The sequence below is a fragment of the Periplaneta americana genome, chromosome 10 (assembly GCF_040183065.1).
Source record: "Periplaneta americana isolate PAMFEO1 chromosome 10, P.americana_PAMFEO1_priV1, whole genome shotgun sequence".
NCBI lineage: Eukaryota > Metazoa > Arthropoda > Insecta > Blattodea > Blattidae > Periplaneta > Periplaneta americana.
This window is the reverse complement of record NC_091126.1, coordinates 42,441,385-42,467,805: the sequence shown is the minus strand read 5'-3', so window position 1 is coordinate 42,467,805 and position 26,421 is coordinate 42,441,385. Positions and strand designations below refer to the sequence as shown.

At 36.0% G+C, this 26,421-nt stretch overlaps 1 protein-coding gene across 2 annotated transcripts in view; it reads left to right on the top strand.

Moving 5' to 3' along the window:
* The window catches only part of LOC138707608 (serine/threonine-protein kinase pim-3-like), a 35,451-nt gene extending 25,780 nt beyond the window's left edge, over positions 1-9,671 (top strand). For both annotated transcript variants that reach the window (XM_069837243.1, XM_069837245.1), the window contains exon 7: positions 6,758-9,671. In XM_069837243.1, the coding sequence (XP_069693344.1) occupies positions 6,758-6,969 (212 nt within the window). In that variant the 3' untranslated portion in view covers positions 6,970-9,671. The remainder of the gene's footprint in view (positions 1-6,757) is intronic.
* The last annotated feature ends 16,750 nt before the right edge of the window (positions 9,672-26,421 follow it).

The window sequence follows — 26,421 nt, the reverse complement described above, 5'->3', positions numbered from 1 at the left end:
ATTGTTGTTAGTAAAAATAAATTTACACTGGTGTCAGAAGTGGGATATTATCGACAATGGAGAACCTACAGCCGATGCCTACGTTGCTAGCGTCCGTGTTGTGCGTGAACTTCCTTCTAGGGATGGGATATCCCAGTACAGGAGCAGTGCAGAGCGCCTCTTTCAGCGACTGGAAGGATGACTCTGCCTCGTCCGTCCACTGGAATTGTCGTTTCTCCTCGGTCAGCTGGGTTAGAGGCTTAGTGATGTTGGTGTGCCCAGCTACGAATCTTCTGTAATAAATGCAGAGGCCGAGAAAGCGGCGCAACTCCTGCTTGTCCCTCGGTCTCGGCCATCCTCTGACAGCTTGTAGCTTCTCCAGGTCCGTGGCCCTACTATGTGCCCCAAGTAGCTGACCTTCTTCTGGAACAGATGACATTTCTTCGGGTTCAACTTCAGCCTGGCTTGTCTCAGTCTCTCGAACACTTTCCTCAGGTTCTACAGCTGATCCTGCAAGCCATTGCAGAACTGAAAAGCGACATAAGCGGAGTGAAAGGCGACATAAGCGGAGTGAAAGATGACGTCACTACGCAAATTGAAAGCGTTTTGGCCCACGTAGATGGAATTGTCGCCATCGTGAAAGACGAACTTAAGACCGATTTGGATAAACTAAACCAGAATTTTACAACTATAAACGAGACAGTAGCCGAGTTGAGACAGGATGTAGACCATTTTGACGGCAAAATTCGCGCTCTCGAACGTCGTCAAGAGGAAACGAGTGTGCTGATGGACCAATAGGAACAGGACAGGCAAGAGAGGGTGATTGCCTACTTCAGCCGAACACTATCCAAGGCTGAGAGAAACTACTGTGTGACGCGTAGAGAATCTCTTGCCATTGTGGAAGCCCTGAAGCATTTCCACAAATATTTGTATGGCCAGGAATTCCATCTGAGGACAGACCATTCTGCACTCACCTGGCTATTGGGCTTCAAGAATTTGGAGGGGCAGACCACCCATTGGGTTCAACGACTGCAGGAGTACAACTTCACCTCCGAACACCGCCAAGGGAAGAAACATTCCAACGCTGATGCCTTATCAAGACGCCTGTGCCCGGATGGCTGCAAACACTGCCTGAAAGTAGAAGAGCGAGATGGCGCCCACACAGTCCGAGCAATTGCTGCCCAGCCGAGCCCAGGATGGGATAATGCCGCCATAAGGAGGGAGCAGCTGGAGGACCCAAACATTGGACAGCTACTACGTGATGTGGAGTCTGGCCAGAGACCAGTATGGGCCAATATTGCCAACCGTAGCACCACTTACAAGAGCTACTGGGCCCAGTGGGAATCCTTCACTGTCAAGGACGGTATCCTGAAGAGGATTTGGGAGTCAGCCGATGGAAAGACCCGCATAGAACAACTCGTCCTGCCCAGGAGCAAGGTGAAGGAAGTGCTGGAGGAAACTCATGCTGGAGTGACTGGAGGCCACCTGGGAGCCAACAAGATGCTGGACAAGCTAAGGCAGAGGTTCTATTGGTTGCATCAGAAAACCAACACGGAACAATGGTGCCGAAGATGCGACACCTGTGCGGCCAGTCGCGGACCAAGGACACGCAGTAGTGGAGCCATGCAGCAGTACAATGTGGGAGCTCCCTTTGAGAGGATCGCCATCGACGTTGCTGGACCGTTCCCGGTCACGGATCGTGGGAACCGCTACCTGCTAGTCGCCATGGATTACTTCACAAAATGGCCAGAGGTGTACGCGATTCCCAACCAAGAGGCTTCGACGGTGGCCGACGCGCTGCTTGACAACTTCATCTGCCGATTCGGGGTGCCCCGGGAATTGCACAGCGATCAGGGGCGCAACTTCGAATCCAACCTGATGGGAGAATTGCTCGAGCGTCTGGGGGTGCATAAAACCAGGACCACTCCCTTCCACTCACAGTCTGACGGCATGGTGGAATGATGCATCAAAACCGTGGAAGAGCACCTGCGGAAGGTGGTGTCCAACCATCAGTGAGACTGGGATGCCAGAGTTCCACTGTTCCTCTTGGCCTACAGAGCTTCGGTCCACGATACAACAGGGATGACACCGGCAAACATGGTCTTCGGGAGAGAGCTGCGCCTGCCCTGTGATCTGCTGTTTGGCACGCCACCCAGCGCCGACCAGCCAGCAACTGACTATGTGGCAGAACTCACAGAGAAGTTGAATGGAGACCAACTGGCCAGAGAGCACCTCAAGATGGCCAGCGACAGGATGAAAGTGCGCTACGACAGATTAGCCAACTCTGCAGGATTCCAGGAGGGCGACCTGGTGTGGCTGTATCGACCTACCAGGACCAAAGGAAAATCACCAAAGCTGCAGCGTGCCTGGGATGGACCATACCGCGTGGTGACCCGGATCAACGACGTGGTTTACCGCATCCAGCGACAACCCCGAGGGAAGATGATGGTGGTGCATCTGGACCGATTAGCAGCCTACCAAGGGACTGCCCGGGACGAGCAGCCCTAAGGAGGGAGCAATGTGACAGCGACGTGAGATTCGAACTCACGACCAGCGTCCCGCAAGAGAGCAGATCGCGCGGGAGCCGACACGGGCTCCACGGAGCACTGAGGGACGGAGCGCGGCAGAGAGAAGAGAGGGGAAAGGGCCTACACGGCGAGGTAGTTTGCGCGCGCAGCTGGTGCTGGCAGAGAGGAGAGGGATCTGGATTGTTCTCTGGAGTGCTATCTCTGGACACGCGTGGAACTTTCCAGGCTATGTCGCTGTGGTTATAAAAGAAGAAACGCGAGTGAACTCAGACAGTGTGTGATTCATGATTAGTTCAGTCAGTAAGCCAGTGAACAGAGCAAGCCAGCCAGTCTTGTGTACCGGAGTTCGACTTGAGTGAGCGTCCGCAACTGTGTCGCATCCGAAGGCCTGAGTTAGAGTGCAGTGGACTGCAGTTGGAGGGACCTGAGTTCGAGTACAGTGGACTGTCTCTGAAGATCTGTGGTTCGAGATACTGTGAACTCGAGTGACTGAGCTAGAAGAACTGAGAACTGACAGTTCTGATTTGTAAATAGTGCTTTGTAAATATTAGTTAAGATTAACAGTTCATTGTTGTTCGTAATAGTCCAAGTAAATTGTCATTGTCGTCAGTGGAGTGCACTAACGAATACTGTGTTACTGTGTGGAGAGCAAATCCTATTGTCGAGATAATCAAGTTACATTGTTGTTAGTGAAAATAAATTTACAATACAATGAGAAATTTGTATGCTTGCTTTTGGATTATCTGTGTTCCATTTTTAAACCACGGACACCTTATAGGGATTGAACCTTGGAAAATTCAAACATCTTGCCACAGAACATTGTTATATGTTAATTTCTTGTACTAGGTGATTGGTACTTTTTCTTAAGCTCAACTTCATGCTCTCATGCATATCAAATGTTTCTCTGAAGTGTGCTCTAACAGAGCAATGTTCTTGCCGAAAATGGTGCCAGTTTCTAGAGTCGGGCAGACTGCCTCATATTATCGCCCGTTCTCGGTTGCGTAATCACCTCAGTCTCGCCCAGTGCGCGAGTACCTAACGTAGCCAAATGACTCATTGATAGAGAACACGAGATTCTCTTGCTCCCGAGATTACCGATACTAGATCACTCCCGACAGTCTCGGAGGTCTAGGCGGGACTGTAGTACTGATAAGCAAGCGATATCGCTCGGGCCGTGCTCCTATAGGAAGCATTGGCTTATACACTTCCCGGTTCTTTAAATATATATCATGTCGTAGCTCCTATAATACTTAATCAATCGCGCTGTAATTTTTTGGATTGATAGCTCAATGTCTAAGGAAAGCATAGAAAAACAAATCGAACTGAAAATCTTTTTTGGAAAGTGAAAAAAAAAAAATATATATATATATATTAACTTCGATGGAGATTGATCTGTTCAGACTTCACCGCTGGTAAGCGGCAAACTTTTTTGTTTTTCACGTTAGATGGGGGGTCAAAGCGAGAGAAATGTTGAGAAAGGATGGAAATTACTTTTAAAAGTGATGGCAACTCAAAATTTTTACTGGTTCTCGAATAACGGCGAGTTAACCTGTTAGCGCGGGACTCATGACTCAAACGTTTGTTCCGTGCAATTTGTACGGAACCCTTCAACGCTTGAAAACTCGTTATTGTACGGATGGCATTAAATGGTATTTTAATACCGGTAGTTGAAAATGAGGCTATATAGTCCAAGATGGTTTACACTTTACAGTAATTAGGCTATCTTTTATAACAACTAAATAAAAAAATAGTTTGTAACACAATGATATGAAACATGAAAATATTAAAAGCTGGTTCACAATAAACCGAGAAAGGAAACGGCAACGAGAACTAGAACGGAAATATTGTTAAAATAAATGTATTTAAAGGTAAGCATTCACAATTAACTGTTCTGAATGCTCACATTTAAATACTGTACATTTATTTTAACATTATTTCCGTTCTCGTTTCCGTTCCCGGTTTATTGTGAACCAGCCTATATTATAGAAAACTACACTTTCTATTGGTGTGCACGTTATAAATTATTGTTACAGAACAATCATTATTGTATTCTAGCCATGTTACAATATAAAATTATATAGGCCTATATGGTTTATAATAATTATCCTATATGTTATAGGAACGAGAATAACAAATTAAGAATTAATCAGATTTCTAATACTTGTACCGGTACCTAATGATAACTTACAAGACAGTAATAAATAATAACCATCATAATAATCCTGATAATCATAATCTTAATCATCCTAATGATTACGATAATGATGATGATGATGATAACAGTAATACTAATAATAATGATATGATGATAATAATAATAATAATAATAATAATAATAGTAATAGTAATAATAATAAAAATAATAATCGCTGTAGAGTAACGGTTAGCACACCTGACTGTGAAACGATCGGCTTCCGGTTCGAATCTTGGTTGGGACAAGTTAAGACTAGTTCACAATAAACCGAGAACGGAAACGACAACGATAACGGAAATATTGTTAAAATAAATACATTTAAATGTGAGCATTCACAATTAACTTTCACGTTCCCGTTTCCGGGCTCCGGCAATCTTCTCGTTAATTGTGAATGTTCACATTTAAATATATTTATTTTAACATTATTTCTCGTTGTCGTTTCGCTGGCATTATCATCTCATTCAGACGCTGGATAGCTATAGCAGTTGATAAAGCGTCGTAAAGTAACTAGGTAATTTAATAATAATAATAATAATAATAATAATAATAACCCTCTTTTATTCTCTGTTGTTATGATAAAGCAAATATAAATGACACTCAGGAAGAAACGCAGAATAAATATGGGGGGGGGGGAATGCCTGTTATTATTCGTTTGAGAAGCTTTTGTCATCCAGCCTGCTCTCAAAAAACTTGAAAGTTAGAATTTATAAAACAGTTATATTACCGATTGTTCTGTATGGTTGTGAAATTTGGACTCTCACTTTGAGGAACAGAGGTTAAGGTTGTTCGAGAATAAGATTCTTAGGAAGATATTTGGGGCTAAGAGGGATGGAGAATGGAGGAAGTTGCACAACGTAGAACTGCACACATTGTACTCCTCACCTGACATAATTAGGAATATTAAATTCAGAGGTTTGAAATGGGCAGAACATCTAGCATGTATGGGCGAATCCAGAACTGGATATAGAGTGTTAGTTGGATGGCCGGAGGGAAAGGACGTTTGGAGAGGCAGAGACGTAGATGGGAAGCTAATATAAAAATGGATATGATGGTAGAGACTGAATTAATCTTGCTCAGGATAGAGACCGATGGCGGGCTTATGTGAGAGCGGCAATGAACCTCCGGGTTCCTTAAAACGCATTTGTATTTTAAGTAATTATGATCAGTTTGTGAAAGGATCTACTCTATTTCGTAATTCTGTCCTTCCCCTTGCAAAAGTGTTTCCATTTCACATTCAGCATTTTATCAGTTGGGAAACAAAAATATCTTTTGTCAGAGTCTTTGGTCCTTTATAATAATATAAATAAGTATTATTTTATTTCGTCCTTACGCAGCGCAATAATTACCCATGCTGATGAAGATGCCCTTGCATAACAACGAAACATCCAGATGTGAACGCGCAATATAATAATAATAATAATAATAATAATAATAATACAGTCGTGTGATATCCATTACTATAGCGAATACAAAACACTATCGAAAGATTAAATATGGAATGTCAACAAAATGCTGATAGCGAGAAAGTATATCATAGCTCCAACCATAACTTGTTATTGTTTTAGACTAGCTTAGGATTAGGTAACGGCTGAAAGTGCTGCATTATTTTGTTTCTCCGGAAAGGCAATAAATAGTTCATTAAAATAGTGTGACTTCTGTAAGAATGTCGACAATCATAATGTGCTGTATTATTTATTGCATACCACACTGCTGTGCCTTCTTAAATTACTTTATGAACATTAATATTTCAGAAAGAGTCACGAATTGCAGTGATGAGCGGCAATTAAGCCGGCAGTCAGTGTACGCATTTCATAACGATAAGTCGGCCGTGCGATAACAGGCCGGGACCCGGTATTCCTCGTTCCCGAGAGTGCCAATCTCGAGAATACGATTCTCGGAACTGGCGTTATCGGCCAGCTAGTCTCGCCTACGAGAACGAGCGGGAGTAAGAGGCTGTTTGCCCGACTCTACCAGTTTCTCGCCATTTCTTTAATACTTTAGTAACAATGTTTCTTTGATTGTGTAGCTTATTCATTGTATCTTTCTCTAACTTTAGATTGCCGAGATTTGATACAGAAGTGTCTGAAGATTCGTCCAAATGACCGTCTGCATTTGGAGGACATCTTGGAGCACTCCTGGATGAACTGTGACTTGGATTCGTGTCCTGACGACTCTGGACCTCTGTCATGTGTATGTCCTACGAGGCGAAACTCATTAGATCAGCATTCCCTGGACCAGGCTTCCACTTCCTCCCAGGAAAGCATTTGACCACACTGTATTCACTAGCTCTAGATATAATTTTAGTATTAGCAGAGTGTCATTTAGGGAGAGAAACTAAATGGGAAAGGCCTCTCAATAGGCAGTGACCCACAATTGGCTGTGATGAATGAACTCTTTGCCTGAGCTCCCACTGTGACAAAATGGACTTCACATAATTAACCTTCCTACCCTTCTCCTTCCCTCCCTAGTAGTGTAAATATGTAATACTTTCACCTTTAAAATTTTTGGCTTGGAAGTTCTGCTTCAGTCCCCATATTCAGAAATGTGTGATATAGTTTGCTTATATTGTATATTATGTATTAGACAATCATGTTAATTTATTCATATTATATACTGCTTTATTGCTCAGGCAGGGTGTCATGTGCCGACCTACGGGATTATTCGTGCACACTTTTTTAAATCCAGAATTTGGTTAAAATAATTGTCTAAAATGTTAACCTCAAAGTGTCTTTGGTACACATACATGAACACACATACACACATACATAAAACACACACATACACACGAATATACACAAAAATACACACAGTTATACATACAGTATTCAGTCTTTGAAGAATTCAGTGAACATTATAGTAGAACATTATTATTGCAAAAGTAGTTCTAGTGTATGTGACTAAAAATTCAAGTAGGAATTGTATTTTTAGTAGATCGTGTGGGTCATTTTGTATATTGTTATGAAAGAATTTCATTAGGTTTGCACCAAATACTAGATAGCTGAATTACATTTCAGCTATGCTCATTCAGAAAGTCATCATCGTCATCACAGATTCATAATCAGGTTATGCAGATCTTCATCAGTTTACAGTGTATTTGTGCCATGAGAATTTTCTTTGTAAACTTGTCCTGCAGTAGAGTTGAATAGTTAAAAAAATTTTATAATATTATGTAGTGGATCTTTGTATTTATAATGATTAACATTTTAAAATGTAATATTTCATTGCTTTTATTTTATTCATATTTGGCAATTTAATATACTGGTTATATGAGAAAATATAATTTATACCTGCCTGTGTTTAAAATGATGTTAGTAGTCTGATAAATTTCCTGTTATACTGATAACTTATCCCGTGCATTGTTTACAAATTAACCAAGCCTTACAGAAATCAATTATGATTTCATAATGTGATTGCCACTCAAGACAAAAATACAGGATTCGATTGCAAATATTTGAAATGTATTTTATATGCTTTTGGGACTATCTCGGATTTTGAGGTGTCTGGTTGCTCCAAGTTTTGAAATTTTTTACGAACTCGATACGTTCCTGTAAGTGTGAATATGTGATGTAACTGATGAATTGCTTGATTTTGTACTTGCTTTTAATTCACAATTGCGTGTTGAATATTAACAATTTTAAAATTTAAATGAGCAACAATTTTGAGACTTTACCTGTTGTTTGACAAGTGCCTGTTAATTTGGTTGTATGTAAATATTGTATTACAAAGTATTTGGTGCATTCCTTTTTTTATGAATTCTATTACTCGAGCATCGACAGTTTTTACATTATATGATCGAAGATAGTAATTTGCAAGTGACCATGACTGAAACATCTCAAACTGATATGTTTATGTTCAAAGCTGTTAGAACCGCGTAGAAACACTGCCCTTATACCTGTATAATGTGGACAGCTATGGTGCTATAGAAAAAAATTTCCACGTGCTGTAGTAGTATATAACAGCTGGAAGTTGAATCGAGGCATGACATATGTTCCAGTGTATATAAAGTACGTATGTCTGAACAACATTATCTTAGTCTCCATCACAGTTTATCGTGAGTGATGTTCGTAACATACTAGTATTTGTTACAACACCAGCCGTTATAAACTAGTATGTTTTTGGACAGTTCTGTTAACTATAGTTACCCCATTTTTCCAGATATAGGCCGGTTCTGTATGAAAGCTGCAGATAGGGATGAGCTGATTCTTCTGTAACTCAGTACTTGTGCTGGTTCATTGCAAACGAATATTGTATCAGTGTATTTTTGGGAGTAAGATAGTATTTATTCACATAATTTACACAACTTTCCATTGTTTTAGGAACCTATAGTTAAAATTTGCCAGTACTTTGACCTGTCACAGCAGGGGAGGGAACGTGGTGGGACTATGAAACAGATTTCTCGAGGAAAAATTGCCAAAATATTTTCTGTAGGCTGCTTATAAATGATATTCAGCATCTACGTTTACTGCATAATAACTTAACATTATTTTATTTTGTTCTGTGTGCATAAAAATTAAAATGTTACTAGCTAATGTATTGAATTTTCATATGTTTTTTTTATCTCCAAGATCATGACTCTGGTAAAAAGTAATGATATCCAGTAACAAAGCACAAAGTAATTGTTGACTTATCAATCTGTTAGGCTGGGATTACGATCGATGATCATTTGCATTATGTTTTGTTATGGTGAAGTTCCTGGAAGTTTGGCAAATACTAGCTTAATGCATTTCATCATGGTCAATGTTAGAATAAAAGAACGCAAGATGGTGCTGATTCAACATTGTCAAGGTCTAGCTTCTACAAACGCAAAGGTACATATGTTGAATGCCATTCTATTATGAATCAGAAGCATGTGCCGCACTTTTTGTTTTTACCTCTTCTTTTGTTGTAAATGTGGTTATTTTACCTCTTCTTTCATTGTAAATGTGGGCAATTGTTACTGAAATCTATTAAATGAAATAATATTAATTTAGAATTACAATAATAATAATAATAATAATAAAAGTAATAATAATATATAATATAATAATGTCATTACATCCAGTATCAGAGCATGAAGTAATTGACTTTTAATCAATCTGTTAGGCCGAGATTACGATCAACATTGTTTGCATTACGTTTTGTTATGGCGAAGTTTGTGAAAGTTTGGCAAATACTAACTCTATGCATTTGATTATGGTCAACATTAGAATAAAAGAGTCCACACCTGTGGAGTAACGGTCAGCGCATCTGACCGTGAAACCAGGTGGCCCAGGTTCGAATCCCAGTCGGGACAAGTTATCTGGTTGAGGCTTTTTCCGGGGTTTCCCTCAACCCAATACGAGCAAATGCTGGGTAACTTTCGGTGTTGGACCCCGGACTCATTTCACCGGCATTATCACCATGTCATTCAGATGCTAAATAACCTAGATGTTGATACAGCGTCGTAAAATAATCCCCCCCCAAAAAAGAATAAAAGAACGCAAGATGGCTCTGATTCATCATTGTCAAGGTCTAGCTTCTACACATGGAAAGATATATATGTTAAATATATTCAATCATGAATGAGAAGCGCGTGCCATGCTTTGTTTTTACTTCTTCTTTCCTTGTAAATGTGGCTATACTGTTACTGAAATCTATTAAATAAAATAATATTAATTTAGAATTACGTAATAATACGAGGGATGATCTGTGACTAAATATTTCAAGTCTCGTGAATATATTTTCAATAATAATCATCCTGTTTGTAAGAACACACACAAAAAAGAAGTTTCCTGGAAAGAAATATCACACATTCTGCATATATTTCTGAAAATAACTTTTATTATTTACGCTCTTTCGTATTTTATCGTTATAAAAACACTTTCATTGAGCACGAATTGAAATAATTATATTGCATAACATATCTTTTCATTTAATATTTAAGAATTCAAAATTAAATATAGGAAGAGGCAACAAACATAAAAGCATTTATAACGATCTAATTCAACCTACTGATTACGCAGATCTCTCTAGTGCAGTAATAAAATGGAAGGACGTGATGTAAGTGGACCCTGGTTCTACCCTGGGACTGATTAATTCTTTATCTCTTTGGTAATTTATTTACATTAATGTAGAAAAGTTATTAAAGAGAGTTTTAGTATGGAAATAATATATCCGTAATTCGCACTAGTCCAGCTTTGTATGTAATTTTCATCGTCATTCTGTATTATTCCATCTTAACATATTTTTCTAATATATTATTTATGTCTCTTATAGAGTTACCATAAAATTTCATGTGTCCATGTTTATTGTAAATAGCTGACTGTCCGATGTGCACATTTCAGTACTCATGGCCGACAGAATGTAGTTGTCACGAATGTCGATCATAATACACAACCCTGGAATGTTCTTTGGACGTTCAATGTATAGATGAAAGCAACATAACATAAAGAAAATGAACGTTGATCGCAATCCCAGCCTTAGAAGGAACCAGGGTTGCCAGACGTCCTGGATTTCCCAGGATTTTTCTAGATTTTAATGGTGTGTCCTGGACTGGATTATATGTGTGCCAGAATGTCAAAAAGATTGGAAAAATACAATTCTTTGCTCACTTTTGTAAAATTATTTTTAAAATGCCTTATTCATTTTTTCAATACCCTGTCCAACCTAAATATTGTTGTCCGTGCCACCTGTGGGTTGTATTAAAATAAAAACGATAATACTATAGTATGTATTAGGTATTATATAGTATCTTTATTCTCTTTGGAAGTTGATTTTTTATTGATAGGATTTAAACGTATCATGCATTTATCTGTATATATCAGGCTGTAATGTGACATTATTTTTACAGGCTCTATCAATAATTCAAAGGACATTTCATGATCTAGCAAGAATGTAATACAATTAAAAGTCTAGGCCCCATTATAATTAGTTGAAATACATTAAACGAGTAGTAAAATCAGTTGTATTATATAGTGATAATTCAAATGTGTAGTCACGTTAAGGTGTGCAGTATCATCTGTCCTGGATGACTGACGAGAGAATCTGGCAACCTTGGAAGAAACTATCTTTCTACATATGCCTATATTTTTTCTCCAAATTTAGTTATCACATATAATAGAGTCATGGATTATATGTTTGAGTTACATAATTTAGTTCGTACAATTAGACATGCGCAATGGAAGCAAAATGCATAGTGGCATGGAGGGGAATATATTAGACATTTTCAAACTGACTCTAGCTCTACAGTCCACGTCAATCTGCTACCACGTGTTGTTGTGTAGCACTCCTGCATGATGTCGTATGTTTCTCCTAATTCATACCCTTTTGGCGCAATTCAGCGCTCAGAACTTTTTCATAGAAGTATATGTATATATGAGTTTTTAGGCTTTCATGGTGACTGTGATTTGAATTAAGGCTGGTTCACAATAAACCGGGAACGAGAACCAGAATGAAAACGAGAAGCAGAGGACGTGAATATGAAAATTTTTGATTCACAATAAACCGAGAAGGTAGACGACCATGCATATCAATATGCATGTCAATAACGATATGTAAAGTCGATATTACGCATTCTGATGTTGTTTATGTATAATTGACCAATGGCGTTCTCTCATGAGTACAAGGCAGCCAACATAAACACAGGTTAACCAACTTCGAAATTTCAACTGAAACATTTCATTAGGTACGGTACTCTATATATGCCCATGCATCATTATTATCACAACCTATTTTAAGTCTATCATAATGTAAAATAATTAGAGAAGAAACATTTGTAATAGAACAAAAATGAACACAACAGTAGTTATTGAATTGAAGCATGAATATGTAGTGTGTTCAAAGATGCAGCTATTGAAAGCCACATATTCTCCTTCATTTTCTCATCTTTATATGAGGTGTGCCACTTATCGTAAACGTGAGGATTTTCCTCAACACTCAATATTAGAATCTCATCAAATAAAACTTGCTCCATGAGGCACAGCACAGAAGAAAATAATGCATAGGTTATGTCACGGTCTTCTTGCTACAAAATATACGACGACAAAATAGCTTTTAGATGGTAATAAAATGAATCTAGTGGGCTGTGATTGGAAATGTGAACGCCAAAGTTGAAACTTGGGCAACTCTCCGTTCCTGATCCCGGGCTTCGGCAAGCTTTTCGTTAATTGTGAATGCTCACATTTAAATGTACACATTTTAACACTTTTACCGTTTTCGTTCCGATTCTCATTTCCGGTTTATTGTGAACCAGTCTTTAGACTTCAATGTAAACCACCATGTCCTACAACTTGACATTTTCACTACATACAAGTTCCATCATCAAGGTAAGATCAGAGAGGTTGCCTACTCTGTTGGGTTCATTACACTAGTCGTCCAGATTACCTGTCATAATGAGCCGAACAGAATAGACAACCTCTCTGTCTTACCCTGATGACAGAACCTGTATGTAGTTCTGAAATATTGGAAATGTCAAGTTCCAGGACACAGTGGATTATCCAAAAGCCTAATTTTAATTATATGTATACACTTCCTGCTAGAGTCTGCTCACAGTTACATTGATTAAAGGGAACAATTAACAAAATTTCGACTTACCAGTGATAAATTACAAATGGTAGCCTATTATATTCCTTGATTAACCGTGGTGTCATGGAAATATTTAATAACAAAATTCTGCTGCATCAGGTAGGAAAATCTCATTCCAGAATTTTCATGATAATGTTTAGGTGTTGCATGACACATCAGCAATGACAGAATTTTGTTACATTAGTGGTGAAAATCGTAAGAGCTCTTGACGATTTCTAATATCATGACGAAGTTGAATGGAGGCATATACATCATATCATTTTCTTGCTGTCAAATTTCGGAAATTGTGGCTATTATGTGAGTAAAAAAATATATCTGTTGTTACACATGTCATTTTGAATCATTAAATAGTAGTAGTGGTAAAACAATAGATAGTAATAAATTGTAGTGGTAATAGTAGTTGGATCACTGTAGGATAAATTGCAGTATTATGATACATGACACATAATCGTTAAATTTGTAAGTGAAGTATTTATCTGTATCTTAACTGATGGTATAACACGTGTATTGAGTTTATTTAAGCAAAAAATAGCTTTTTACTGGGAATTGCTTGTCCTTAAGTTTTCATTTGTTACTGTAGTTCTTTGTGTTGTGACAATGCTCATTTATATATACGTAATTGAACCAGCACTTCAGTAATAGCCTAAAAATATATTGACTACAATTATTGGAAATACGATCGTGTTATTTACTTCAGAGTAATTTAATGATGGTATCCAGTTTTATTATTAATATTCACTGATAAGATGCTCTCTTTCTCTCTAATGATCAATGCATTTCAATATTGAATATCAGTACATTATATGAGTAGAGTTAGAAATACACCTTGTATGTTTTGCACCTCTTCCAGCTCGTAAGTCGTGTAAACAAGTTGTTAATTGTGAAGTATTGTTCTGAGTCATGCTTCCTTATGAACAGGAAGTGATGTTGGTTGTGAGTGATTGTTTCTGATTGTGGAGGCTAAGGAAATGTATCAACAGAAGTTATGGAAAGTGAAATTTATTGAAGTACAGTGAAATCTAAATTGGATGTATTTAAATATTCACTCTCTGCTCTTACTTTCAGAAGTGTGTAGTTCAGTGTATGCTTACCTGCAAGATTGTAAATTCCAGTGACTGGTACTTATGTCTCACTGTTTTTAGTTTTCTGTTGAGCAAATAACTTTTTGCACTATTGAAAAATTCTTAAAATGTTCTTTAATGTTTTTTTCTTAAAACTTTTCACGTCATTTGAGTTAGAAATTTGAAATGTTACCAACATTAATTATCACTTTGAAATACATCCTAATGAAAGTTTGAGATATCTCACAGTAACTGTGAAATTGTGCAAGTAGAATAGAGAAATAGTGTTGTATTTAAGTATCAGACTTAATGAAAGATTATAAATTATGCTGTTAATCTATCTAGGACAGTACAGGGAAATTTCTGGATGAAAGAAATCGACTTAAATATCAATGAGAATAAAAAAGTGAGCCATAAACATCTGGGAAAGAGTTACTCTTTCACGTTAAATATTTTGTATATTTTTAGTAAACCAGTGTATACAAATATTACCAATTTAGAAAAGTAAATACATCAAAGCTTTACAGATTTTTATACCGTCATAATTTACGGAGGAATATTTCCAATCTTTGGTGACAAGTTGTGACCATGATTGTGGTGCTGCTGTGTATGCCAAGATCAGTCTTCTGACTAAGGAACAAGGCAGTTGACATCAAGTCTGGTTAATTGGCTCAAATGTGTATCTGAAACAATGCCCAAGAAACACGAGCTACATCACTGCCCTTTATGGCGCAAATTACAATTATTGTGCAATTGTAGAAGCATGCAAAAAGCAGGATTTTACAGTATCAAAGCAAGGAATCGGCTATGTGCTAAATAAAAGGGCATGACCTACACGAGATCGATTTCACTAGAAAACAGGCGAAATCCATCACCTGTAACAAGCCGAACTCCAGACATTGTGAGGAAAGTGAAGTCTCTGGTCTTTGGCAGTAACCGAGTCAACACAGAGTCATTGCATGTACATTGGAAATATATTTAAAAACGGTAAATTATCATCAACTGAGTTTGAACTTGGACAAAGTGAGAAGAGCAGAATACACAAATTGTTGCATAGATACATTATAGCAGGTCTGATAAACTGCAGGAAACTGTATGGCAATCACCTAGTAGGAGAAAGATGGAAATTTGTGATCACTTTAGATGAGGCAGCTCTCTTAATCACTGCCATAAACACCACACGATTTATTACTGTCCAGTGGATACTCTGAATGAAGGGAAAGGCCATCAGACCTTGTCTTCCACTCAGCCAGAAACACAAGAAGCTTATACAATGTTGCAGTGATAAAAGTTAATTACAGACTAATATTTAAAAATACACTCAAAGATTGATGTAGTTGATGTAGCACAAGTTGAGTAAAATAATGCAAATATACTAAATAATAATTGAAGTATGTGATCCGAAAACGCGTTCAATCCATTTTTATGAAAGAGCTAGGCTAGTTTTTTTTTATCCACTGGTCTACGGACTGAGCGAATTTTCAAGTGACATGCACAATAAACTTTTAGACTTAGATTGGCGTTGTTTTGGAGGAAAACAAGCTTAAAATATAATGATAGAAGTCTCAAACATAATCATATATCATAAAGATTGCCAAATGGACTGAGCGAGTTTTGGGATCACACTCTTCAATTGCAAAATAATACAAGGCATAGAAGTTACTCTCAAATGAAAATGCAAGGAGTAAGTGAACTAAGTGATTATTGCTGAATTCAGTTGTGATGGAAAGCTATTTGCTGTGTTGCTAAAAAGGCTGAAGTCATTCTGAAGTTCTGTCCCAAATTGATCATAATCACATTCCAGCTTTTTATTTTACAGCCATAGTGATAGCAGTAATAAATAAGAATTATTTGAGAGCTTATTGACACACTCATGTTAGCCTGAAGGTTATTGTACTACCCCATAACCTTTCATATAGGTTCCAGTTCTGGGTTTTTAACAAGCTCCAGAACCTTCACTTCTATGTAAGAATCTTCCATACTGACCAATGAAGATGCTTCGAATATCTGGATCCTCATCCTTTCCAGGACCTCACACTCGAACTGTGTCTTACAGTTTCAGTATGCTGTGCACATAGTCTACAGATAGGGTCTCAATGAAAGAGTCCCACAGTTTGTAGATATTTCGTGAAGTGTACATGTCCGATGGTACAGACATAAATAAAATTCGGATACATCCGGGAATTTCCTGTGACAGGCAACATATATGATTCCTTCTGCCAGAAATGAAAGTGTCTGCTTCAGCCCAGTTGATTTCTTTGGTCGAGAAATTTTCTCTATTATAGACAGCAGATATTTTGTGCTTAAGGTGGTAAAATAATTAATCGAATTTGGATACATTGATGTAAAAATGATAAAAAATATCTTGAGAATTTTGCGAATAGCAAGGTTTGTATTCAATGTTCCCTTTACTAGAATATGTTTGTCTCTCTTCTGTCAAAATTTTCAGTGTTTTAAAATGGTGAGAATTTCAGTACTTGGATGTAATTATAAATACATTACTGGTATACTGTGTGAACAGAAAAACCTCATTACTGTAACTCCATTCTCGCGGCTTTCAAATGGCTGTATTTCAGATTGATACACAAGTTAAAGATCACTTATTTCGTACTGAAAGAGGGAGAAAGCAATGGTGGATCACTCAAACTAAGGTGTAGCTTGGATATCTTCCATTGGCAGTGATGAATATAGAAATTTGCAGTGTTTCGAAGTTTGCTTAATCTTGCTTTTGAGGCAAAGAAAATAGTAAGTGAGAAGGATTTTCTATATTATCATCAGTAATGGGAAAAACCCTAGCTTCACACCTTCTGTTCAAAAGTTTGTTTCCATAAAATAGAGTATTTTGATCATAAATATATTTAAAATACTACATATTAATTTTTTAATGAGAACAGAGTGTAGAATTCATTTTTACAAATTTTCATCCAAAGGTAACCCCAGAAAGTTTTATTTTTTTCTTCATGCAATTAATGTGCTGTGTGAAAAAATTGTCTCGAATAGATTTTTTTTATGAAACTGTGCTAAACATGAATACAGTAATGCAATATTGGTTGTAGATTTCAGTACAGATGTGAATTTTGTATTTTTCAGTTCCTATTTGTAAGAAATAATGAAGGAACATTATATATTAAATGCTAATGTCTTTTGAAGTCAGTCTTAACAGATGCGTAATGGATATGTAGGGGTTTCACTGTAATTCAAATATATTTCATCCATTATTATTTCTCGGATTGTCTTGTACACTGGGAAATATGTTCGCCTCTCTGTGGTTATTCATTTTATAAAGGCGTTTCTGGTTTATCAGCTGATCATGCTTATATCAAAGATTTTTTTTTAAGTATAAGTAACAATGGACGGAACTTGAGCGATAAATGTTATATCAAGTGATGGTCCTTTGTCTCAGCACACGAGTATCATATGTTATAATTTTCATTGTGTTAATTGAATTAGTGTATCATTTCAGATGTTGACCAACTTGCACTAATAATTACTTCAGTATGATTGGTGCATTTAGTTACGTCAGCAAAAATTTGTTGTATATATATGGCTAATAGAGCTGCGAATTAAAATAATTGCTAATTAGATAGCATGCGATTCCTTGAAATATGTCTACCTTTAATAGTAATGAAAGCTGTTTTTGTCTTGAGATGAAATAATGAAGTTTTCAGAAGAGGTGAGTGTAGCTTTGACTTTTCGAAGGTTGGCTGTACCTTTGTCTTCTTCAGGTGGACAAACAAGTGATGGCAAGAAGTTAGCATACTCTCTTGAAATCAAGTTTTCTGTGCACTGCTATCAAATAGAAAATATACCTTCTCCATAGGAAGTGCAGGTAGTACATTGCTGAAGAAATCTTGTTTCTATAATGCAGTTGCACACTACAGTCTAAATCTTGTAGTTACTGGCTCAGACTATAGTAACTACATATTTCATATGCTAGTTTTACATTTGAAAGCCCAAATATTCGCAATTCGCGTGTAATATATGCATAAATACCGATCATAAGTTTAAACTGCTCAGCATTTTTATACTCATTTCTGCGAAAAAGATAGTGATGCAGTTGTATGTAAATATTTATAATGGCATGTACTATTTAAACAAGCACTTTATCAGAGATTTTCATTAAAATGTCCAATTAATAGTATTAGATACAAGATGACCCTGAAATCTTCATACTGGCTTTTTTTTTTGTTAAAACTTTCCTTTGTTACATCGTACTGAAATAAGACGTTTTTGCAACTTGAAGCATTTATGCTTGAACTTTTCTTGAATTTATTATTGTAAATTAAACATTCAATTAGTGAACCTGTTTCACTTGGACCTTGTACACTGTACTGAAAGGACATACCATAGAACTCATTAAGGTATGCTTCTTGCAGATAGTACATAATTTGTAGATTTTTTGTTTGCAATTTTAGTAAATAGGTTCTTGTTTCGAAAATTAATTTGGAGTAGTTTCATATTTATAGCAGTGCTGAGAAGTATGGCTGATACATGGAAGTATTGAAATGCTGACAATATTTTTTCCCTAATGCTTTCACTATTTTATGATTACATGAAAAGTAGTCTTTTTCTGTGCTCAGCCATGCATTAATTTGGCAATCATGTAATTTATGTGTGCTTTTAAGTTTCGAAATCAAAATTTGCAGGCACCTCATCTGTGAGCGAAATACTTCGAAACCAGCATATATATTTTTATAGTAGTATACTTGAGATCATTATTATGAATATCAGCAGGAACATTTTTCTCGCGAAAGTTAAATTTTGTTTTTGTTGCTCCCTTAAGTCAATTGCAGCTGTGCTGAATTAGCTACATAAGCTGTAGATTTTTATCAGAATGGCTCTCTTCCCTCTTTCCCATTTCCCTCCATCTTTATCTCACACTTCGCTATTTTGTTTTACACGTTTTGGCAATTATTAACTTTTTATTTTCTTTTATGTCTTGTTTGAATTTTATTGCTATGTAAATTTTGTAGTAGGTATTTTTTTTATTCAGAACTTGGATATTTGGTTCTGAATATGTTCAATAATGCAATTTCATCCATGTTTTTTTCTTATGTCATCAACCTTTGTGCCAAAATGCACTTTGTTAATCATTGAAATTCTTCATGTATTATCCTTCAGGATTGTACATTACGTGGAAAATTGACTTCAAAAGCAGTGTGCTAGTAAACTATAGAAACAAAAATACAGGTTATGAAAGGGGCATTTGACTCACGTTCCAGTCTCAAAAAATAAAGTGTTCAAATTGGTATGTAGTGAATTAATGTCAAGCCAAATGCAATTTCGTAAGTCATCATCTGTGTAAAGAATAATCACCACCACTAAGTCGGTTTTTATTTAAATGCAAGATATTTTATAAATTTTTTGTTGAAGAAAGTTCTGTTCTGTTACAAAGATAATGTATGTTACAAATTACTTGAATTGGAAAGTAGATTGCTGTGAACTAATGTAATGTTTTTAATATTTTTAGGAATATTATTCTGCAGATGCACGAATAAATTTATTCATTGTACTGACCTACGTCCATTCTTCATTCGTTGATTATGCAATGTACTTTGAATATTTATTTTAGAAATATTTCTGAACTTATATGTGCACATTTATTACCTAATTCTAATCATATTTAACACTTTTAGTACCTCTAGTTTTGAATGTTAATTTGCTCAACTGCTTTTGTAAATACATTTCTTTTTTATTCATTTTTTTACATTAGAGAATTCCCTCGATCACTTGCCTTTGTGAACTTATCAAGTTTGTCAAATATGCATTGTACTCACTTCTAGTAATTTCCTGTCTTGATAATTAACGTCATTATTCTTGTCTGAACTTGTACAAGCAACGACTTCATTTCGAGAGAATTATTATACAAATTAACTTCATCTGTTTAGTGTTTCAATTTTCTCATACAATTAAATACATTTTGACGCCATGTGATTGGTTTACCAATTTGGAGGCAAGTTGTTTGACTCTTGAATGTGCAAGAAACGCTGGGTGGTACACTAATAAGAGAACTGTGTAATTTTGCATTTTGTTTCCTTGTTATAACCCTTTTCTGGCACTTTTTTCTACACTCTGTAGTCCTGGAAGATCTTTGCCTAAGTTTTTTAATCGTTTGCTTGATTGTAGGTATATGATACAAAGTTATTTGCAAAAGCTTCTGATTGTAGAAACAATGGCCTTCACTACACAGAGATTTGTTAAATGCCGATCACTCTAACTGTAGATAAACTAATCATTTATAGAATAGAAAGTATTTGATACACATGAAGTGAGGCTGCATATTTTACAATCTGATGCTGCAATAGTATGTAATTGATGGCAAAATATAAAAATGCATTCAAAAGTCACACTGCTACATAATTACGTCAGGACATTCAGAATGGTATTGCTGTGTCAAATAGCAGTTTTTATAATAATAATAATAATAATAATAATAATAATAACAACAACATTTTGAGCCTCACCGAGCAGCTGGATCTTCGAATTTGAAGTATCCCTTCAGGAAGTAGAGTTTTATTAGTAACACGTCAGCCAGATCCCCTGTAAAGGTTGTAATCTAAGCACTCTTAAGTTGTAAGATATTTATTTTATTTATTATCCTTTCAATAGGCAATGATATTACGAAAACCAACAGCTAAGGGATAACACCTGGAGACAGTTGATTATCTCTTGATGAGACTAGGGACCATGTGTGTTAAGCTGTACACTTCTCCGACATGGCCTTCATATTTATTGCTGTTGTACCAAATGCCATGGTGAAGGAAGTTCTAGTGTCGTCTGTATAAATATTTATATTGACGTTTTTGAACTAAGTGCTCTCGAGGCTTGGGACCACTTGAGGCAGTATATTGTTGTGTACCTTTCTGCTTTCCCATACCATATTCATTTATACGAGTGGGATTTTTTTTTGCATTGGTTGTAACCAGGCTGATCCAACTACAGAGATTATACCCGCATAAGCTTCAGTACTTAAGAGTGAAAAAAAAAAGCTTCTGTACTTAAATTTATTTTATAGTACAAAGTTATATAATAAATACTAGGACATATCAGTTAAATTTCTATCAATTTAATGAAGTGTAATGTGGTTTGTTAGGTACAGAGGTGCTTAACTCGCTACTTCTGCTACTATTAATTTGTGTTCGGTTTGCACCAGCAATTTTGAAGAAAATTTAAATGTAATGTATTTTCCCAGAACAAGCCAAAAAGTACTGAGCTGTCTTCCTGTGAATCGAAGGTTGGTGGATACATGAACATGCAAGTGTGGTTTCGAAAACCCATCACTGAATATCATATCATTGTTATTCTTTTCTTCGCACAAGTTCAATGTTAATAATACAGATTAAAAAAGTGCCAAGATTTGTGTTTAATAATAATAATTACAAGTATTGAAAACATTATGTATGTATGTAAAAATTGCTTCAAAATTGAACTCTGGAAGCTAAAGCTTGGAAACAAGTTTAACCTGGTGCTGGTTGCTATATGAGCATTTTGTTAAGTATCAAATTTAAATGACAATCACACCAAAATGGAAGGGGTTGCAAGTTTGTCCCTCTCTTTAGCTAACTATACGAGTGTTGGCTATTACCTGCTAAAAGATAGTTTTTAACAATATACGGTACCCTGTAGAGAAAATATTTTTCAGAGCAGTAGCTCAGTTATGATGGAATAATTAGGGGTGACTGTTGTACCTTGAGCATAGTGTACCTTGGAACATTTTTTGTTTCTTACTTTTGCTGCTACCTAGAGAACTCAAACTGAAGAAGAGAAAGCCGCTAAGTAACTCTGGTCGTAGTTTCGTTTAATTTATTGGAAAGTATGAGTTCTGTGGACAAAACAATTTTTTTAGTTCCAAAAGTAAATATTTCGTTCATTGCTATATTTTATAACACGAAACTAAATTGTATTTGTGACTGTCAATGAAGTATAATGTTTTCCCTATAATCTTGTGAGTAATAACATATTAATTTACATGATTTATTCGAACCTCTAGTTTTGGCAGCCATATTTGTTCAACATGCACCCTCTTGTATCTTGGAACATAAAACATCTTGTACCATGGAACATGTTCCATGGTATGCGATACTATTGGTTTTTGTTTTTAAGATCACACCACAAAGTAAGTCTGGAGTTGAGGTCCCCAATTGATCTGAATGCTTGAAGAAAGCTATGGCTCCTCCAGGAAGTAAAATCTCAATCAGATTAGACTGCACTAGTTTATGATGGCAAATACATTTTAGATTTGATTGTGAGTTTTGACAGCTATATTCCTACCTGTATTACATGTGTTCCAAGGTACATGAACCTGTTGTACCTTGGAACATATTGCACATCACTTCATTTTATTTTTTCAGCCCTTAATAGATCTGTAAAACAGGAAAATACATACAGGAAGTTGTAAAGGAATCTTCAATAATTATTTCAAGTATTTTGTCATTAAAAGAATTCCTTTTCCCGAAATTAAAAAAAAAAATAAACTGTGAAAAGTGTTTAAAGGTACAACAGTCTCCCCTACTGTCATTTTGTATACTCATTGGACTTTTAATCAGATTATGGTTCACTATTTCCTTTCAAAAGTTTCTAAATGTTTCCTTGAATACTGGTATATCGCGAGACAATTTATGCTTTTATAAAATTAAATAACATGTACTTTCCACTACAAAACAAGTTGAACATAATAGGGCTAGGAAGTATTAACGTAGCTATGGACATTCTTTCCAAAAAAAATGGCATAATGTGCTACATAAAAAGAAAGCTCCTAGTCTTAAAAAAAATGTGATCACTTAGACTCGGAATTTCACTCCTCTCAAAAGTTACAACAGGAAAAATCCAATGAGGAACTAGCCTCAGCAAAATTCCAGGTATGCAACCACCCAAATGACACGATATATAGTGACCTCTCCCAGGTCAAGAAGATTGGGTATAATTAGCTTGGCACTTATATGTGCAAAGTCTTGGTTAGGAACCATGCTACATATGTAATAATTTCATGTGTTCATCTCCTTGAGACTGTGTCTCTCTGATGCAGAACCTGAAAGTTACATTCCTCACTTTCTGATTCGAAGAACTCACTCTTAATGCCTGATTATTCGAGCTTTTTGTATGAACCTCTTACATTTAATTAGGTGTGCTGCTTGTGCAGGTCCAATTTAAATCCATGGTCATATCTTTTCTCTCATGTCTGGTTAATTTGATACTCGTTATTGTTCAGTGATCTAAGATAAAAAACATTTCAGTGAATTCGAAATGTGTGGTTTTTTGGTCTTTTTTTTTTTATAATGCACTTACTCTATAATTTGAATTTTTCATTGTAAGCAGAGTGTGTCATTAGTGGCCTACATGTGCATGAGAGACAGCTTATCTCTTTCAATGGTCTCTTTATTGTTCTGGCCACTTAGTCTGGTTATATTTATCTCATCTTTTACTATTTTACTGTGTCCTCCATTTTTTAGTTCTGTAATCATTTCTTTTCTAGAATTTCCTTCTCACAGCCTTGTGTTGATTTAGCATTTGTTTAAACATTCCTCATTTGGAAAACTATTTGTCAATTACATGAGGTTTGTTCGTCTTAATATTTATTTTGTACCTTTCAGTATTTTGATATGCCATTACTTGTCCCGTATCATTAGATTCCTATCAAATAATCATAAAATGGGACAAAATATTTCTCACGAAGTGTTGGGTCTATTCTCAACCTGGTAATGTGGAAAGAGCAACTGAGACGCAAGTGGAGTTCTTTGTACTTTCGAAGTACAGTAGTATTTACGTAGCACTTTTCTGTTAAGTAGTCTTCCATGGGTTCTGGTGCTAGACTGTGAACTCTGAAATCTTGCCTCGCGAGATGTTTTGTATCTCGTTCTATAGTTTTAAGTTGGGATTAACAGTTACGTGCAGAGAACTCCATTCCCCTGATTTTTAGTGCACAATCAGTAGCAAAGTAGTCTGTACACTTCGCACATGCTGAAACTCTCATAATGTTGCTCTATTCATGTAAACACAAGGTAAAAGTATTAATTGAAGTGTGTGCATATGGACATGTTTGTGCATTCTGTATTTATGAGTGAAAGAATGAAAGTTTATATGTAATATCCCATTGTTTTGATGGATATGTATACGGATTTTGCTGTGTCAATCGTACGACAATTTGGCTGTTGATATTTGTGGATGTACGACCATTGTGCACATAAAATGAACATAGAAGAGTCATGGGGTTTCTGGTGTTAAATTCCCTCACGTGCATTTTCTGTGTCATCCCTACAGTTCAGAAATCAACAGGTTTATTGCACTGTCCAATGGTTATGTACACTTTTTATTTTCCCCCTAAAAGTTCCTACTAGACTTTACATGTGATATTGTATTATCAAACTGTAATACTTTTAATTCACCTGGTAGCAGAAAATGGTTACCATGCACATGCAATGCAAATACAATGTAACAAACCTGTTGTGTAGAGCTCAGTTATTATGGTGATGACCTAATTTTTTTTTAAATTACTCTAAGCTTTTAATTTTTTTCTTCGTGAACATTTTCTTTCATTCTTGATGGACTATTAGACCTGGAAATATAAAACATTGAGGGTCGAATTCATAGTTGTTACTTATAGGGTGAGGAAACTAACAAGTGATTGCTTATAATGAGTACCTACACCTACATACTTATGAACATTTTTTTTGTATTCATAGACAACGCTTGTACAAAAGTCTAATAATTTGCATGGGACACTTGGCAACAACGGATTAGCTGTTTCACTGCCAGTTCAATCCAGCCTAAAAGTTATGATCAATCCAGTGGTTATTGTGTTTTCATTTGTTTGTGAATGTGATTTGATTTTCGACGTAATTTAACATTGTTGAGTATGGTAGAGTGGTAATTTGTTATATAAATACAATACTCGTGATATTATTAGGTTCTCCAGCAACTATATCCAGAATTTCTTGATAAGGTCATACAACAATCTGCACATTTATGAAAAAATAACGTTTTCCACTTCTGAAAATTTCTTAGTTAGGCTTTTTAGGAATTTTAATGGGGGATATGTGTACCATCAGCTAAACTTACAAGCCTTGGAAATTCTGCTTTTATAAAGAAGTTTACTTTCAATATATTGAATTCTTGACTGGACGGAAGTTTCACAAATCTTTTTATGCTATGTGACAGGGCTTCAGAAACATGACATGATTCTGCAGACCATAGACTGACTGACATGGTACAAATCTGCACACACCAACTGTAAAGAATAATATATATTTTATTTTTCTCATGAAATTCAGTAAAATTCCAATTTTTCTCATGAGATCCAGTAAAATTCCATAGCTTACTGTAAAATCAAAGTTCTTATACATGTTTAGCCAAAAAGATGCTGATGAATAGTATCTGAATGCAATCAATATTATGGACAGTGGTGAAATAGGTAAACGTCTATTTGTTCGGACTGGGTTAGGTACCAGTGACATCAAGACTTTCAGAATAGGGGGCTTGGCGAAACCTCATTTCTTAAATTCTTGATTATTGTATATTTTTGATGGATTTTTCGTATCACGTAAATACCCCTTGTTGTAAAGAAGCACATTACCATAAAATCCCACGTAATCACCAAACTCGTCATTAACCTCCATTATGATCAAATTACAGCTATTTATGAGTTGATAAGATGGCTCCTAATTATTGGCTATAAGTGGACAATTGGGCTTCCTTATAGGAGGAATGAATTTATCATTCTTTTCAATGAGGAATAACTATGAATTGAAAATCAATGTAAGCAACTCCATTAGGGTTTCCTTAGAATTGTTAACTATGAATTCAGCCCTTAAATTCATGACTACGATTTGTGTGTGTGGTTTAATAGTTCGACAACTTACATTCGCATATAAGTTACTCGATTTTGTATGGAGTGATTTCTGAGGTTAATGTATGTAAAGATCACCTTGACAGTTTTTTTTTTTTTTTTTTTTTTTTTTTTTTTTTTTTTTTTTTTTGTGAATTGAGTAACAAATGTTGTAATGCTCAGTAGAGAACTGAGCATTTATCTGTAATGAAGGGGTGCTGTAGTACAGATTAAAATGTATGTGACATTCACATCTTTCTGTTACATAGAATTTTTGACTTTACAGTGTTCATCCTT